This window comes from Giraffa tippelskirchi, chromosome 7 (assembly GCF_054371585.1).
Source record: "Giraffa tippelskirchi isolate mGirTip1 chromosome 7, T2T-mGirTip1v1.2.pri, whole genome shotgun sequence".
Taxonomy (NCBI): domain Eukaryota; kingdom Metazoa; phylum Chordata; class Mammalia; order Artiodactyla; family Giraffidae; genus Giraffa; species Giraffa tippelskirchi.
In genome coordinates, this window is record NC_137281.1 from 64,977,501 (window position 1) to 64,996,013 (window position 18,513).

General features: G+C 54.6%; 1 protein-coding gene across 1 annotated transcript; it reads right to left on the reverse strand.

Annotated features, from left to right (window-relative positions):
- Positions 1–13,954: 13,954 nt before the first annotated feature.
- LOC145514064 (uncharacterized) lies at positions 13,955–15,739 on the reverse strand. The gene is made up of 3 exons (XM_081511142.1): positions 15,570–15,739; positions 14,858–15,170; positions 13,955–14,607 (listed from the first exon to the last, which is right to left on the reverse strand). The coding sequence occupies exons 1-3, from the start codon at positions 15,702–15,704 to the stop codon at positions 13,979–13,981; spliced, it is 1,077 nt and encodes a 358-aa protein (XP_081367268.1). The 5' UTR covers positions 15,705–15,739; the 3' UTR covers positions 13,955–13,978.
- Between the last annotated feature and the right edge of the window lie 2,774 nt (positions 15,740–18,513).

The window sequence follows — 18,513 nt, forward strand, 5'->3', positions numbered from 1 at the left end:
GAGACGTGTGTCTGCTCAGATCCCCACCCGGGAGGAAAGAGACCCACCTGAGGGTGTGAGGTCAGCCTGGGCGGCCGGCGCTGCCCGCACTCTCCCCATCCCACCCAGCCTGCTCTCCCCTGGGGTGTGGACACAACTTGTCCGCAGGCTTCTGACCCCACATCCGCCTGGGCTTCCTTGAGGGAGACACACCCCGAGAAACCCGCATCCACACACACAGGCAAAGGACCCGGTGTTTCCGGGTGGCATGGGAGAGGTGGCCTGGCCCCGCCTGGGGCTCCCCGTGTTACCTTTCTGTTTCTCTGGGCAAAGGGCCAGAGGCCTCTCGGGGGTGCCCTGAGCCAACGTCGACAGGGTGCCCACGCACACTGCCTGTGAGCTCTCCTGAGGCCCCGGCCTCTGGGCAGGGGCAAGCAGCAGAACATCCTGGTAGCAAGTGATCTGGCTGGGGGCTCCTCTCCGCTCTGGAGGCCTGGATACCCGGGTTGCGGGTTCTGTTGGGTTCTGTTGCCGGCAGGTGACATCATTTCCTGGGGTTCGTGCTGAGGTCCCTTCCCCAAAACTTCGCAAGGGAATCTCTGGGTTTCTGACTGCTCGACCACCCCCCTTAGGCCATGTGCAGGCACAGTGACAGCCACACAGCCCTGCCCACAGCGCTGGGGAGGCCTGGGTGCAGCCAGGGCCTGAGCTCCGAGGACCCCGCTGCTCTCAGACCAGGCTCCTTCTTCTCATAAGTGGTGTGGCCCTGGACAAGCATATGCCCCTCAGGGTTTCCCCGGTCTCTCCATCTGCAGAGTGGGGGTCATTCTCCCATCTGTTTCCTAGGTCTGTCGGCCTACGAGCAGCTCCATGCCTTTCCACCTGGGGCTGATATCACGTGGAGCTTGTGCGCTGAGACTTCAGAAAGAAAGACTCCATCCAGGGCTGACACAGCACAGAATGGGGCAGAACGAGGCCTGGATGCGCCGTGGTACCCAGGAAAAGGCACTCCCCCTCCTGACTGTTTGGAGACCCCGCATGCAAGTTGGAGGACCGAAAGGAAGACTCGAAGGTCTCCCTCTCTGATAGAAAAGAGTAGCCAACTTTCTGGTCCTCTGTTTCCATTGAGATTCTGTTCAAGTGTCCCAGCTCGGCTTCTGCGGGTGGCTGAGCTTCTAATGGCTCCCTGCGTTCTTGTCTTTTCCTCTCCAAACCTTCCGTCCGTTTCCCCCTTCTGGGGTGGATGGGCGCTGTCATTGCTTCTACCTTCGAGACAGATTGATGAAAAGTCTGGACCATCGACTCCTTTCCTCTCTTTGGTTCCGTGTCTCTCTCTGGCTGTGTCCCTCTCTTTTCCTTTCTCGATTCAGTCTGTGTCTTCCTCTTTCTCTCTCGTGTGTGGATGGATGGATGCTAGGAATGCACATGTATATGATTAGATGAGGGTTATGTTTTAGGGATAGGTTAGAGGGAGAGAAAGGCTTTAGGTCGGAGTTGGTCATGGGGGAAGGGTCAAGGGTGGTGGTGGTGTTTCTTGGAATCTGAGTGCTGTGCATTCTTCGTCTCTTTCCATATGAACCCCTTCTCAGATACACCACTTGCAAGGAGTCTCTCATGTTCCGTTTCCTATCTTTTGCATTTGTGAATGCTTAGCTTCTCTGTTGTGAAGAGGTTCCATTGGATGGAAACCCATTGGTGTACTTGGTTTCCCTCTTTCCCTTACTTCAAGAGACCCATTTCTACCTCCGCCCAGCAAATGGCAAGGAGACTCTGATGTTAAGGAGCCTTTGACCTACGCTTCTTTCTAGCTATCTCATGACATCAGTCTTTAGGGTGAGGTTTTTCCCCGATATTGAGGTGGTGTGAGATCAAAACCAATAGCGTTCTTCAGATGTAGCTGTCTGGTTTTCCCATGGACATTGATTGAAGAGGCTTTCTTGTTCCCATTTGGATATTCTCCCCTTCTGTGTCAGAGATGAGTTGACCTTGGATGCCGGGGTTTGTTTCTGGACCCTCAACTTTATTCCATCGATCTGGATCTGTGTGTGTTGTTGTATTCCCAATAGCATACTGTCCTGCTGCTGCCGCTGCGGCTAAGTCACTTCAGTCGTGTCTGACTCTGCGCGACCCCATGGCCTGCAGCCTACCAGGCTCCTCCGTCCAGGGCATTTTCCAGGCAAGAGTACTGGAGTGGGTCGCCATCGCCTTCTCCGATACTCTCCTGAGGATCCTAGTTTGGTCGTCTAATTTCCTTTCACACAACCTTGGACGTCCGTATCGGGGCTTTTTCGTCGGATTGTATTGACAATTTAGGCTCTTTTCTGTTTCCGTAACCCCTTTTGCAATTCTTTGTTCGGTGCGAACATGCATTGGCATTTTGGGAGGAATAGCATCGAAGCTGTGGATTGCCTTGTGGGGCTGTGACATCATTTTCCCAATAGGAATTCTTTCAAGCCCTGAGCACAGCTTCTCTTTCCAGTGATTGGTGTGGGCTTGATCTTCTTTCTTCCATCTCTCGCCGTTTTGTGAGAACAGGTCCTTCCTTCCCTTCTGGGTTAGATGGACTCGTGGGTATCACTTCAGTGAATGGCATTGTCAGTGGGGGTGATAATTCCCTTCTCATTGGAAGACTTTGCTGTGAGTATTAGAAGTGCAAGTGATTTCTCTTCCCCTTCCTCCCTGTCCATCTCTCAGAGCCACCGGGAAACAGAGGCCTCATCCAGGGTCACACAGGCCTGAGGGAGTGCAACTAGACTGTTGTTTCTTCAGGCCCTCAGTGCTGGACATCATCCGGGATACTCTGTGTGTGTCTTCCTCAGTCTGGCGTCCCTTCAGACCTTTCCCTAGTTTTCACAGGCTTGTTGTGTTGGTGTTCTTTGTCTGTTTGGAGACACGTCCTTGAGAAGCTTTGTGTTTCCACTCATTCGTCTCGCGATGTATGACCTGTCTTTTGCTTTTCTAATGAGGTCTTTCCCACGGTAGATATCTTTGATTTTGCAAAGTCCACTGTATTCTCTGGGTTGTTTTGTGGACTGCCTTTTAGTTTTGTGTGTGAAGACTCAAAGCACGTGTCCGGTTTCTGCTCATTGTTCTTCTAGATTTGTGACAAGTTTTCATGGAAACTTTGTCTAGGGATAACTGGAAGTGAACTCGGTGTAAGGTGTCAAGTCTCCATCTCCATTCATGTCATGCCCTGCAGTTTCCAATTCCCTGTTCCTGAGTGGTTTTGGAGACCTTGTGGGAAGTTTGGTTGCATCGGAGTTTGCATTTCCACCTTGAGTAGATTCACACTGTTCTGCCCTCAGGGACACTGTCAAGGGGGAGTGAGGAGCAGCCTGCACTTGCAGCAGTGACCACACGGTGGGGCGAGTGCTGCTGTCCCCTCTGGGAGCCCCAGGCCACAGGCATCCCAGTGAGGAGCCAGCTCTGTGCTCAGCTGAAAGGAGTTATTCTCTCAGGAGCCTCTGAGCCCTTGCCTTTGGATCACCCAGGGTGGGCATTTACTGTGACAGAAAAAAATTGCCCTGAATTCCATGGACGGAAGAGCCTGGCTGTGTAGAGTTCGTGAGTTGCCGTGAATCAGACACAACTGAGGACACAAAAACTCAATAGACTAAAACACTTTTTGGGGGTGGGGGTAGTGAAAGGGGGTGATGTGGGGTTTTTTGTCTTATATAATAGCCAAGGGAAATCTAGTTTAAACCTAAATTCACATAGATGGGAAAGGTATAGCTCTCCGTCACCCTATTAAAAAAAAAAAAAAAAAACGACTTAACTTTTCTGAAAGTTTATTTAGTAGCTTCCTTGAGCAGTTCATTGTGAAGCATTTTTTTTTTTTTCTGTGACATTGGCCTCATTAAAAAGTACGGTTTGCGTTTACTGGATAATTTTGTTCATTGGTTTGTTAGGGAATCTTGGTAATATTTGAGTTTCCTGGGGAGCATGGTCACATGACCTGGCCCTGGCCAATCGGTGCGTTCCACCTCCCTGGCCACTGTGATTGGCTCCGGACTGGGGCAGTGCCCAATCGGGGCCCAGGGCCGGGCCTCACGTTGGAAGCCAGGGGAAGACGAGCTCTCGTCCTGCTGGGGTAGGGGAAGGGGTGGGGCCGGGGGAGGTCAGGCTCCAGCAGTGGGAGGGGCTTGAGGTCCGCCTGCGGCAGTTGGTGACCTTCCTGCTCCCCTCAGGGCAGAGCCGCCGGCCTGAGAATGAGGGCGCTGCTGAGCCCAGGGGCTGGGATGGCCCGTTGCTGCTGTGGTCCCAGAGCTCCACCCGAGACCTGAGGGAGGCCGTCTGCCCGTGAGTCCTCTCCCGCTTGTCTGTCAGCTTGTTTGAAGCATGCTGGGTTTTCTGCCCAGCTGGCTAAGGGGAGTCCCTGGAAATGCAAGGGTGTGGGTTTTGGCAGACTTCAGGGAAGACATGCCAGATGAGCCTGGGAGACTCCAGCTTAATCTGGATTCAGGAGATATCTCTTCGGGCCAGCTAGTAATTGTAGGATAAGCCTAATGAGTCTTCACAGGATGAAGAGAGTAACGTGCCAAGGTAGCAATCGATGTCCTCCTTCGAGAGGATGAAGCTGGTGCTCAGAGAAGGGGGGAACTTGGCCACAGCAAGGAGGTGTGCACCCAGACAGAACCCCCAGATCCGGCCATTTGAGCTCAGGGAGGCCAGTGGTGTGGCTTGTCCCTGTGGCAGGGGCCGAGGCACGCAGCCCACCCTGATTCCTGCGGGGGCCTGACTTGGGAAGTGCCATCTGGTAGCTTTGAGACTCACCAAACCAAATTGCACTGGAGAGGGGAAGGACACCTTCCTTCATCCACCCCCCACCCCCGCCGGATTCCCACATACCCTGACCCCTTTCTCTGGATTTCGGAGCCATTTCCAGAGTCCCGCTCATATGACCTCATTCGAAGTGCACTGTGGACGAGCTGCCATCTGCAGCTGCTACCACAGCAGCCAAGGGCTTCAGCTCCCGAGTACCTCCCTTCCTTTGGAACTTGGGGGCCCTCTACTCCCCACTTGCACACCACAGACCTTTGCTGAGGATTGTGGGGACCCTCACTCAGTTTGCAGCACGTTGTAGCCATCCCTGTCCTCTCAATACCTCCCTTGCAACTCAGCTTGTGAGCTCCTTTGGAGCAGCGTGGCCCACCTGGCTGCAACGGAAGAGACACAGCTGACAGGGAAACAACAGCTTAGATCTGACAGCCGGAAAGCTCTGTCAAAAGGGACCTCCCTCTTCACACCGTAGAGGCTGTAGGAGCCGCCAGGGTTTGGGAACCAGTGCTGGGGCCAAAATGACTCCACAGCTGTTTTCCTTCCTGGGGAGGGTTCTGGCTCCAGTGGGAATGGCTCAAGTCTCCTAAGGTTCTGAAAGCCCACTGTGTGCAGATTCACGGTACACAGAGAGGAGAAGGTGGAGTCCTGCCCTGGAGGTGGGCACAGCTCACGGATGAGCCAGGCAGGCAGGCAGGCAGGCAGGGCATGAGAACACCTGAGCTGCCTTCATGAGTGAATGGTGTGGGGGCAGAGGAAGAGAAGCCGGTCTGCTCCCTCATGTGGTGCCCAGGGCAGGTTGTCCCCAGAGGAAACCCTTACGACGGTGAGGACTATCACTGCTGTTTCCCAAGGGGTTCCGTCGGTGCGTGTCTTCCCCGGAGCGGTCAGGCCGTCTCTAAAGTACACTGGCCATGGGCATTGCCTCTCCTTGGAACTTCCCATGTGTTTCTCTTTTTTATGGAACAGTGATTTTTTAGAGGGGTTCTGGGCCACAAGGTTGTTGGGTCATTTTCTAGCCTTCTGTCGTGAAGAACGCTTTCCTGGGCGTTGGGGTGGTTTGTTGTTCCAGCTCCCTTTCTTGGCTTCTTTTGGGAGCTGGTGCAACAAGAGGAGCTCAGCCTCTGCCTTCTGGCTGAGATGTCACCCTTCAAACAGCAATGCCTGCCTGGAGATAATGATGGCATTTGCCAAAAGGGCTTCGTTTGGCACATGATATCTTGAAAGGACGTACACCGTCCTTTCAGCTATCAAAGGCTAGTTCAAATGACATACAAATGAGAACTCTCCAATGGAGTCTTACAGTAGGTGGAGAGTCCGAAAAAAACTCCTTCAGTCATTTCACTGAGAGTCATTGATTGGGGACACCAAGAATATAGGAAGGAATGCAGAAAGAAAAGATGAAATTGTGTTCAGGATCGGGGGGAGGGATGAACAGGGCGTGCTTGCCTTGAATCCAGGCTTTGTTGGGGGGTGGGGCATAAAGATCGAACGGGTCTGAAACTACAAAGTGGGATGGTAACACAGTATCACCAGAGTTACACAACAGTGTTCCCAAATTGCAACAATGATGAAAAAGTTTACTAATCCCAACTTAACCAAGAGAAATACAGGAAACCATACACAAAATAAAACATCACCAGAAAGGTGGAAACAAACCAAATGCAAAGCAGTTCAGGGGAAAGGAACTCCATGTCCCCTGGGGGCAGACCGAGTTGCCGGCGTCCACGGTGAGCAGACAGGGATGGAGGCTGCAGAGCCGACCGCTCCCCTGGACGTGGTGTTTCCGGCAAGGGCTCTGGGTCTCTGCCCAGAGCGGGGGCTCGTTCTTCCTGCAGGGGCGAGTGAGTCATCGTCGGCGTCTGGGTGTTGCGCGGGAGCCAGGGCAGGCTCTCCCTGCCGAGGCGGTGACTCCTCCTCTGCCTCGGGTTCTCCTGCCAAAGCCCGAGCAGGTACAGGTGCACGTGGAGGTGGAGGTTCTGGCTGAGGGGGTGGGACATCAGTGCCTGGGGCTGGGGGCCCTGCAGGCACGGAGATCCGATCTGCCCGGTGTGCTGGCCAGTACCCAGCTGGCCTGGTGTCTCTGCGAGGACAAGTCTCGGTTCTCCATCTGGCCTCGGTGGATCCCTGGGTCCTGCACCTGGAGCCACCACCTCTGTAGGGACAGGTCTGGGAAGTAGAGCCTGGTTCCAGTTGGAGGCCAGTGCTAGAGCTGGGGGAGAAGCAAAGTTTGCCCACAGGCCAGCCTTGGCATGTGCGTATCCCGGGACAGAAAGCTTCCAAGAGATTCCCAAAGAATACCCAGGGTCGGATGTCTTTTGGGACTGAAGTGTGCAAGATGGGGGTGGGGGTGTGAGGCCAGCGCTTGCTGCAGGCCCAGCAGCATCTTTCGGGGACTCGTCCGTGTGTAGCTCAGCACCCCCTCCCCACACACTCCCGTGCACCAGCCCCAGCGTCCTCACCTCTGTGCTCTGGCGTGCTGGGCTCCAGGTCCTCCTGCTGCCTCAGAGGCCGGGGTTCTCGGGACTCTGGGTCGGAGCCGGGTGTGCTGAGCTCCGTGGCAGCCTCAGACTGGGCCGCCGGGTGTATCCTGGGCGGTGTCTCGGCAGCAGGCCTTCCCCGCCTCCGCTTCGCCCCCGGTGGGGCTGATGCCTCCGTGGGCACGCTCACCTGGAGCCTGCACTGGGCCTCACGGGCGGGGGGGTGGTGCTCCGACCCCTCCCTCCGGGAGGTGGACGGGGTGTCCCCGTCCTCGGCCTCATCACGTGGGAAGCTCTGCAACGACAGTGACCGTCAGCCAGCCGTGCTGGGAGTTTTCCGAGCTGGGCCTGGCCAGTGGAGCCGCTGCTTCTGCCTGCTCGAACTTCTCTTCCCAGAAGGGTCAGAGACGTGTGTCTGCTCAGATCCCCACCCGGGAGGAAAGAGACCCACCTGAGGGTGTGAGGTCAGCCTGGGCGGCCGGCGCTGCCCGCACTCTCCCCATCCCACCCAGCCTGCTCTCCCCTGGGGTGTGGACACAACTTGTCCGCAGGCTTCTGACCCCATATCCGCCTGGGCTTCCTTGAGGGAGACACACCCCGAGAAACCCGCATCCACACACACAGGCAAAGGACCCGCTGTTTCCGGGTGGCATGGGAGAGGTGGCCTGGCCCCGCCTGGGGCTCCCCGTGTTACCTTTCTGTTTCTCCGGGCAAAGGGCCAGAGGCCTCTCGGGGGTGCCCTGAGCCAACGTCAACAGGGTGCCCACGCACACTGCCTGTGAGCTCTCCTGAGGCCCCGGCCTCTGGGCAGGGGCAAGCAGCAGAACATCCTGGTAGCAAGTGATCTGGCTGGGGGCTCCTCTCCGCTCTGGAGGCCTGGATACCCGGGTTGCGGGTTCTGTTGGGTTCTGTTGCCGGCAGGTGACATCATTTCCTGGGGTTCGTGCTGAGGTCCCTTCCCCAAAACTTCGCAAGGGAATCTCTGGGTTTCTGACTGCTCGACCACCCCCCTTAGGCCATGTGCAGGCACAGTGACAGCCACACAGCCCAGCCCACAGCCCTGGGGAGGCCTGGGTGCAGCCAGGGCCTGAGCTCCGAGGACCCCGCTGCTCTCAGACCAGGCTCCTTCTTCTCATAAGTGGTGTGGCCCTGGACAAGCATATGCCCCTCAGGGTTTCCCCGGTCTCTCCATCTGCAGAGTGGGGGTCATTCTCCCATCTGTTTCCTAGGTCTGTCGGCCTACGAGCAGCTCCATGCCTTTCCACCTGGGGCTGATATCACGTGGAGCTTGTGCGCTGAGACTTCAGAAAGAAAGACTCCATCCAGGGCTGACACAGCACAGAATGGGGCAGAACGAGGCCTGGATGCGCCGTGGTACCCAGGAAAAGGCACTCCCCCTCCTGACTGTTTGGAGACCCCGCATGCAAGTTGGAGGACCGAAAGGAAGACTCGAAGGTCTCCCTCTCTGATAGAAAAGAGTAGCCAACTTTCTGGTCCTCTGTTTCCATTGAGATTCTGTTCAAGTGTCCCAGCTCGGCTTCTGCGGGTGGCTGAGCTTCTAATGGCTCCCTGCGTTCTTGTCTTTTCCTCTCCAAACCTTCCGTCCGTTTCCCCCTTCTGGGGTGGATGGGCGCTGTCATTGCTTCTACCTTCGAGACAGATTGATGAAAAGTCTGGACCATCGACTCCTTTCCTCTCTTTGGTTCCGTGTCTCTCTCTGGCTGTGTCCCTCTCTTTTCCTTTCTCGATTCAGTCTGTGTCTTCCTCTTTCTCTCTCGTGTGTGGATGGATGGATGCTAGGAATGCACATGTATATGATTAGATGAGGGTTATGTTTTAGGGATAGGTTAGAGGGAGAGAAAGGCTTTAGGTCGGAGTTGGTCATGGGGGAAGGGTCAAGGGTGGTGGTGGTGTTTCTTGGAATCTGAGTGCTGTACATTCTTCGTCTCTTTCCATATGAACCCCTTCTCAGATACACCACTTGCAAGGAGTCTCTCATGTTCCGTTTCCTATCTTTTGCATTTGTGAATGCTTAGCTTCTCTGTTGTGAAGAGGTTCCATTGGATGGAAACCCATTGGTGTACTTGGTTTCCCTCTTTCCCTTACTTGAAGAGACCCATTTCTACCTCCGCCCAGCAAATGGCAAGGAGACTCTGATGTTAAGGAGCCTTTGACCTACGCTTCTTTCTAGCTATCTCATGACATCAGTCTTTAGGGTGAGGTTTTTCCCCGATATTGAGGTGGTGTGAGATCAAAACCAATAGCGTTCTTCAGATGTAGCTGTCTGGTTTTCCCATGGACATTGATTGAAGAGGCTTTCTTGTTCCCATTTGGATATTCTCCCCTTCTGTGTCAGAGATGAGTTGACCTTGGATGCCGGGGTTTGTTTCTGGACCCTCAACTTTATTCCATCGATCTGGATCTGTGTGTGTTGTTGTATTCCCAATAGCATACTGTCCTGCTGCTGCCGCTGCGGCTAAGTCACTTCAGTCGTGTCTGACTCTGCGCGACCCCATGGCCTGCAGCCTACCAGGCTGCTCCGTCCATGGCATTTTCCAGGCAAGAGTACTGGAGTGGGTCGCCATCGCCTTCTCCGATACTCTCCTGAGGATCCTAGTTTGGTCGTCTAATTTCCTTTCACACAACCTTGGACGTCCGTATCGGGGCTTTTTCGTCGGATTGTATTGACAATTTAGGCTCTTTTCTGTTTCCGTAACCCCTTTTGCAATTCTTTGTTCGGTGCGAACATGCATTGGCATTTTGGGAGGAATAGCATCGAAGCTGTGGATTGCCTTGTGGGGCTGTGACATCATTTTCCCAATAGGAATTCTTTCAAGCCCTGAGCACAGCTTCTCTTTCCAGTGATTGGTGTGGGCTTGATCTTCTTTCTTCCATCTCTCGCCGTTTTGTGAGAACAGGTCCTTCCTTCCCTTCTGGGTTAGATGGACTCGTGGGTATCACTTCAGTGAATGGCATTGTCAGTGGGGGTGATAATTCCCTTCTCATTGGAAGACTTTGCTGTGAGTATTAGAAGTGCAAGTGATTTCTCTTCCCCTTCCTCCCTGTCCATCTCTCAGAGCCACCGGGAAACAGAGGCCTCATCCAGGGTCACACAGGCCTGAGGGAGTGCAACTAGACTGTTGTTTCTTCAGGCCCTCAGTGCTGGACATCATCCGGGATACTCTGTGTGTGTCTTCCTCAGTCTGGCGTCCCTTCAGACCTTTCCCTAGTTTTCACAGGCTTGTTGTGTTGGTGTTCTTTGTCTGTTTGGAGACACGTCCTTGAGAAGCTTTGTGTTTCCACTCATTCGTCTCGCGATGTATGACCTGTCTTTTGCTTTTGTAATGAGGTCTTTCCCACGGTAGATATCTTTGATTTTGCAAAGTCCACTGTATTCTCTGGGTTGTTTTGTGGACTGCCTTTTAGTTTTGTGTGTGAAGACTCAAAGCACGTGTCCGGTTTCTGCTCATTGTTCTTCTAGATTTGTGACAAGTTTTCATGGAAACTTTGTCTAGGGATAACTGGAAGTGAACTCGGTGTAAGGTGTCAAGTCTCCATCTCCATTCATGTCATGCCCTGCAGTTTCCAATTCCCTGTTCCTGAGTGGTTTTGGAGACCTTGTGGGAAGTTTGGTTGCATCGGAGTTTGCATTTCCACCTTGAGTAGATTCACACTGTTCTGCCCTCAGGGACACTGTCAAGGGGGAGTGAGGAGCAGCCTGCACTTGCAGCAGTGACCACACGGTGGGGCGAGTGCTGCTGTCCCCTCTGGGAGCCCCAGGCCACAGGCATCCCAGTGAGGAGCCAGCTCTGTGCTCAGCTGAAAGGAGTTATTCTCTCAGGAGCCTCTGAGCCCTTGCCTTTGGATCACCCAGGGTGGGCATTTACTGTGACAGAAAAAAATTGCCCTGAATTCCATGGACGGAAGAGCCTGGCTGTGTAGAGTTCGTGAGTTGCCGTGAATCAGACACAACTGAGGACACAAAAACTCAATAGACTAAAACACTTTTTGGGGGTTAGGGGAGTGAAAGGGGGTGATGTGGGGTTTTTTGTCTTATATAATAGCCAAGGGAAATCTAGTTTAAACCTAAGTTCACATAGATGGGAAAGGTATAGCTCTCCGTCACCCTATTAAAAAAAAAAAAAAAAAAACGACTTAACTTTTCTGAAAGTTTATTTAGTAGCTTCCTTGAGCAGTTCATTGTGAAGCATTTTTTTTTTTTTCTGTGCCATTGGCCTCATTAAAAAGTACGGTTTGCCTTTACTGGATAATTTTGTTCATTGGTTTGTTAGGGAATCTTGGTAATATTTGAGTTTCCTGGGGAGCATGGTCACATGACCTGGCCCTGGCCAATCGGTGCGTTCCACCTCCCTGGCCACTGTGATTGGCTCCGGACTGGGGCAGTGCCCAATCGGGGCCCAGGGCCGGGCCTCACGTTGGAAGCCAGGGGAAGACGAGCTCTCGTCCTGCTGGGGTAGGGGAAGGGGTGGGGCCGGGGGAGGTCAGGCTCCAGCAGTGGGAGGGGCTTGAGGTCCGCCTGCGGCAGTTGGTGACCTTCCTGCTCCCCTCAGGGCAGAGCCGCCGGCCTGAGAATGAGGGCGCTGCTGAGCCCAGGGGCTGGGATGGCCCGTTGCTGCTGTGGTCCCAGAGCTCCACCCGAGACCTGAGGGAGGCCGTCTGCCCGTGAGTCCTCTCCCGCTTGTCTGTCAGCTTGTTTGAAGCATGCTGGGTTTTCTGCCCAGCTGGCTAAGGGGAGTCCCTGGAAATGCAAGGGTGTGGGTTTTGGCAGACTTCAGGGAAGACATGCCAGATGAGCCTGGGAGACTCCAGCTTAATCTGGATTCAGGAGATATCTCTTCGGGCCAGCTAGTAATTGTAGGATAAGCCTAATGAGTCTTCACAGGATGAAGAGAGTAACGTGCCAAGGTAGCAATCGATGTCCTCCTTCGAGAGGATGAAGCTGGTGCTCAGAGAAGGGGGGAACTTGGCCACAGCAAGGAGGTGTGCACCCAGACAGAACCCCCAGGTCCGGCCATTTGAGCTCAGGGAGGCCAGTGGTGTGGCTTGTCCCTGTGGCAGGGGCCGAGGCACGCAGCCCACCCTGATTCCTGCGGGGGCCTGACTTGGGAAGTGCCATCTGGTAGCTTTGAGACTCACCAAACCAAATTGCACTGGAGAGAGGAAGGACACCTTCCTTCATCCACCCCCCACCCCCGCCGGATTCCCACATACCCTGACCCCTTTCTCTGGATTTCGGAGCCATTTCCAGAGTCCCGCTCATATGACCTCATTCGAAGTGCACTGTGGACGAGCTGCCATGTGCAGCTGCTACCACAGCAGCCAAGGGCTTTAGCTCCCGAGTACCTCCCTTCCTTTGGAACTTGGGGGCCCTCTACTCCCCACTTGCACACCACAGACCTTTGCTGAGGATTGTGGGGACCCTCACTCAGTTTGCAGCACGTTGTAGCCATCCCTGTCCTCTCAATACCTCCCTTGCAACTCAGCTTGTGAGCTCCTTTGGAGCAGCGTGGCCCACCTGGCTGCAACGGAAGAGACACAGCTGACAGGGAAACAACAGCTTAGATCTGACAGCCGGAAAGCTCTGTCAAAAGGGACCTCCCTCTTCACACCGTAGAGGCTGTAGGAGCCGCCAGGGTTTGGGAACCAGTGCTGGGGCCAAAATGACTCCACAGCTGTTTTCCTTCCTGGGGAGGGTTCTGGCTCCAGTGGGAATGGCTCAAGTCTCCTAAGGTTCTGAAAGCCCACTGTGTGCAGATTCACGGTACACAGAGAGGAGAAGGTGGAGTCCTGCCCTGGAGGTGGGCACAGCTCACGGATGAGCCAGGCAGGCAGGCAGGCAGGCAGGGCATGAGAACACCTGAGCTGCCTTCATGAGTGAATGGTGTGGGGGCAGAGGAAGAGAAGCCGGTCTGCTCCCTCATATGGTGCCCAGGGCAGGTTGTCCCCAGAGGAAACCCTTACGACGGTGAGGACTATCACTGCTGTTTCCCAAGGGGTTCCGTCGGTGCGTGTCTTCCCCGGAGCGGTCAGGCCGTCTCTAAAGTACACTGGCCATGGGCATTGCCTCTCCTTGGAACTTCCCATGTGTTTCTCTTTTTTATGGAACAGTGATTTTTTAGAGGGGTTCTGGGCCACAAGGTTGTTGGGTCATTTTCTAGCCTTCTGTCGTGAAGAACGCTTTCCTGGGCGTTGGGGTGGTTTGTTGTTCCAGCTCCCTTTCTTGGCTTCTTTTGGGAGCTGGTGCAACAAGAGGAGCTCAGCCTCTGCCTTCTGGCTGAGATGACACCCTTCAAACAGCAATGCCTGCCTGGAGATAATGATGGCATTTGCCAAAAGGGCTTCGTTTGGCACATGATATCTTGAAAGGACGTACACCGTCCTTTCAGCTATCAAAGGCTAGTTCAAATGACATACAAATGAGAACTCTCCAATGGAGTCTTACAGTAGGTGGAGAGTCCGAAAAAAACTCCTTCAGTCATTTCACTGAGAGTCATTGATTGGGGACACCAAGAATATAGGAAGGAATGCAGAAAGAAAAGATGAAATTGTGTTCAGGATCGGGGGGAGGGATGAACAGGGCGTGCTTGCCTTGAATCCAGGCTTTGTTGGGGGGTGGGGCATAAAGATCGAACGGGTCTGAAACTACAAAGTGGGATGGTAACACAGTATCACCAGAGTTACACAACAGTGTTCCCAAATTGCAACAATGATGAAAAAGTTTACTAATCCCAACTTAACCAAGAGAAATACAGGAAACCATACACAAAATAAAACATCACCAGAAAGGTGGAAACAAACCAAATGCAAAGCAGTTCAGGGGAAAGGAACTCCATGTCCCCTGGGGGCAGACCGAGTTGCCGGCGTCCACGGTGAGCAGACAGGGATGGAGGCTGCAGAGCCGACCGCTCCCCTGGACGTGGTGTTTCCGGCAAGGGCTCTGGGTCTCTGCGCAGAGCGGGGGCTCGTTCTTCCTGCAGGGGCGAGTGAGTCATCGTCGGCGTCTGGGTGTTGCGCGGGAGCCAGGGCAGGCTCTCCCTGCCGAGGCGGTGACTCCTCCTCTGCCTCGGGTTCTCCTGCCAAAGCCCGAGCAGGTACAGGTGCACGTGGAGGTGGAGGTTCTGGCTGAGGGGGTGGGACATCAGTGCCTGGGGCTGGGGGCCCTGCAGGCACGGAGATCCGATCTGCCCGGTGTGCTGGCCAGTACCCAGCTGGCCTGGTGTCTCTGCGAGGGCAAGTCTCGGTTCTCCATCTGGCCTCGGTGGATCCCTGGGTCCTGCACCTGGAGCCACCACCTCTGTAGGGACAGGTCTGGGAAGTAGAGCCTGGTTCCAGTTGGAGGCCAGTGCTAGAGCTGGGGGAGAAGCAAAGTTTGCCCACAGGCCAGCCTTGGCATGTGCGTATCCCGGGACAGAAAGCTTCCAAGAGATTCCCAAAGAATACCCAGGGTCGGATGTCTTTTGGGACTGAAGTGTGCAAGATGGGGGTGGGGGTGTGAGGCCAGCGCTTGCTGCAGGCCCAGCAGCATCTTTCGGGGACTCGTCCGTGTGTAGCTCAGCACCCCCTCCCCACACACTCCCGTGCACCAGCCCCAGCGTCCTCACCTCTGTGCTCTGGCGTGCTGGGCTCCAGGTCCTCCTGCTGCCTCAGAGGCCGGGGTTCTCGGGACTCTGGGTCGGAGCCGGGTGTGCTGAGCTCCGTGGCAGCCTCAGACTGGGCCGCCGGGTGTATCCTGGGCGGTGTCTCGGCAGCAGGCCTTCCCCGCCTCCGCTTCGCCCCCGGTGGGGCTGATGCCTCCGTGGGCACGCTCACCTGGAGCCTGCACTGGGCCTCACGGGCGGGGGGGTGGTGCTCCGACCCCTCCCTCCGGGAGGTGGACGGGGTGTCCCTGTCCTCGGCCTCATCACGTGGGAAGCTCTGCAACGACAGTGACCGTCAGCCAGCCGTGCTGGGAGTTTTCCGAGCTGGGCCTGGCCAGTGGAGCCGCTGCTTCTGCCTGCTCGAACTTCTCTTCCCAGAAGGGTCAGAGACGTGTGTCTGCTCAGATCCCCACCCGGGAGGAAAGAGACCCACCTGAGGGTGTGAGGTCAGCCTGGGCGGCCGGCGCTGCCCGCACTCTCCCCATCCCACCCAGCCTGCTCTCCCCTGGGGTGTGGACACAACTTGTCTGCAGGCTTCTGACCCCACATCCGCCTGGGCTTCCTTGAGGGAGACACACCCCGAGAAACCCGCATCCACACACACAGGCAAAGGACCCGGTGTTTCCGGGTGGCATGGGAGAGGTGGCCTGGCCCCGCCTGGGGCTCCCCGTGTTACCTTTCTGTTTCTCCGGGCAAAGGGCCAGAGGCCTCTCGGGGGTGCCCTGAGCCAACGTCGACAGGGTGCCCACGCACACTGCCTGTGAGCTCTCCTGAGGCCCCGGCCTCTGGGCAGGGGCAAGCAGCAGAACATCCTGGCAGCAAGTGATCTGGCTGGGGGCTCCTCTCCGCTCTGGAGGCCTGGATACCCGGGTTGCGGGTTCTGTTGGGTTCTGTTGCCGGCAGGTGACATCATTTCCTGGGGTTCGTGCTGAGGTCCCTTCCCCAAAACTTCGCAAGGGAATCTCTGGGTTTCTGACTGCTCGACCACCCCCCTTAGGCCATGTGCAGGCACAGTGACAGCCACACAGCCCAGCCCACAGCCCTGGGGAGGCCTGGGTGCAGCCAGGGCCTGAGCTCCGAGGACCCCGCTGCTCTCAGACCAGGCTCCTTCTTCTCATAAGTGGTGTGGCCCTGGACAAGCATATGCCCCTCAGGGTTTCCCCGGTCTCTCCATCTGCAGAGTGGGGGTCATTCTCCCGTCTGTTTCCTAGGTCTTTCGGCCTACGAGCAGCTCCATGCCTTTCCACCTGGGGCTGATATCACGTGGAGCTTGTGCGCTGAGACTTCAGAAAGAAAGACTCCATCCAGGGCTGACACAGCACAGAATGGGGCAGAACGAGGCCTGGATGCGCCGTGGTACCCAGGAAAAGGCACTCCCCCTCCTGACTGTTTGGAGACCCCGCATGCAAGTTGGAGGACCGAAAGGAAGACTCGAAGGTCTCCCTCTCTGATAGAAAAGAGTAGCCAACTTTCTGGTCCTCTGTTTCCATTGAGATTCTGTTCAAGTGTCCCAGCTCGGCTTCTGCGGGTGGCTGAGCTTCTAATGGCTCCCTGCGTTCTTGTCTTTTCCTCTCCAAACCTTCCGTCCGTTTCCCCCTTCTGGGGTGGATGGGCGCTGTCATTGCTTCTACCTTCGAGACAGATTGATGAAAAGTCTGGACCATCGACTCCTTTCCTCTCTTTGGTTCCGTGTCTCTCTCTGGCTGTGTCCCTCTCTTTTCCTTTCTCGATTCAGTCTGTGTCTTCCTCTTTCTCTCTCGTGTGTGGATGGATGGATGCTAGGAATGCACATGTATATGATTAGATGAGGGTTATGTTTTAGGGATAGGTTAGAGGGAGAGAAAGGCTTTAGGTCGGAGTTGGTCATGGGGGAAGGGTCAAGGGTGGTGGTGGTGTTTCTTGGAATCTGAGTGCTGTGCATTCTTCGTCTCTTTCCATATGAACCCCTTCTCAGATACACCACTTGCAAGGAGTCTCTCATGTTCCGTTTCCTATCTTTTGCATTTGTGAATGCTTAGCTTCTCTGTTGTGAAGAGGTTCCATTGGATGGATACCCATTGGTGTACTTGGTTTCCCTCTTTCCCTTACTTGAAGAGACCCATTTCTACCTCCGCCCAGCAAATGGCAAGGAGACTCTGATGTTAAGGAGCCTTTGACCTACGCTTCTTTCTAGCTATCTCATGACATCAGTCTTTAGGGTGAGGTTTTTCCCCGATATTGAGGTGGTGTGAGATCAAAACCAATAGCGTTCTTCAGATGTAGCTGTCTGGTTTTCCCATGGACATTGATTGAAGAGGCTTTCTTGTTCCCATTTGGATATTCTCCCCTTCTGTGTCAGAGATGAGTTGACCTTGGATGCCGGGGTTTGTTTCTGGACCCTCAACTTTATTCCATCGATCTGGATCTGTGTGTGTTGTTGTATTCCCAATAGCATACTGTCCTGCTGCTGCCGCTGCGGCTAAGTCACTTCAGTCGTGTCTGACTCTGCGCGACCCCATGGCCTGCAGCCTACCAGGCTCCTCCGTCCAGGGCATTTTCCAGGCAAGAGTACTGGAGTGGGTCGCCATCGCCTTCTCCGATACTCTCCTGAGGATCCTAGTTTGGTCGTCTAATTTCCTTTCACACAACCTTGGACGTCCGTATCGGGGCTTTTTCGTCGGATTGTATTGACAATTTAGGCTCTTTTCTGTTTCCGTAACCCCTTTTGCAATTCTTTGTTCGGTGCGAACATGCATTGGCATTTTGGGAGGAATAGCATCGAAGCTGTGGATTGCCTTGTGGGGCTGTGACATCATTTCCCCAATAGGAATTCTTTCAAGCCCTGAGCACAGCTTCTCTTTCCAGTGATTGGTGTGGGCTTGATCTTCTTTCTTCCATCTCTCGCCGTTTTGTGAGAACAGGTCCTTCCTTCCCTTCTGGGTTAGATGGACTCGTGGGTATCACTTCAGTGAATGGCATTGTCAGTGGGGGTGATAATTCCCTTCTCATTGGAAGACTTTGCTGTGAGTATTAGAAGTGCAAGTGATTTCTCTTCCCCTTCCTCCCTGTCCATCTCTCAGAGCCACCGGGAAACAGAGGCCTCATCCAGGGTCACACAGGCCTGAGGGAGTGCAACTAGACTGTTGTTTCTTCAGGCCCTCAGTGCTGGACATCATCCGGGATACTCTGTGTGTGTCTTCCTCAGTCTGGCGTCCCTTCAGACCTTTCCCTAGTTTTCACAGGCTTGTTGTGTTGGTGTTCTTTGTCTGTTTGGAGACACGTCCTTGAGAAGCTTTGTGTTTCCACTCATTCGTCTCGCGATGTATGACCTGTCTTTTGCTTTTGTAATGAGGTCTTTCCCACGGTAGATGTCTTTGATTTTGCAAAGTCCACTGTATTCTCTGGGTTGTTTTGTGGACTGCCTTTTAGTTTTGTGTGTGAAGACTCAAAGCACGTGTCCGGTTTCTGCTCATTGTTCTTCTAGATTTGTGACAAGTTTTCATGGAAACTTTGTCTAGGGATAACTGGAAGTGAACTCGGTGTAAGGTGTCAAGTCTCCATCTCCATTCATGTCATGCCCTGCAGTTTCCAATTCCCTGTTCCTGAGTGGTTTTGGAGACCTTGTGGGAAGTTTGGTTGCA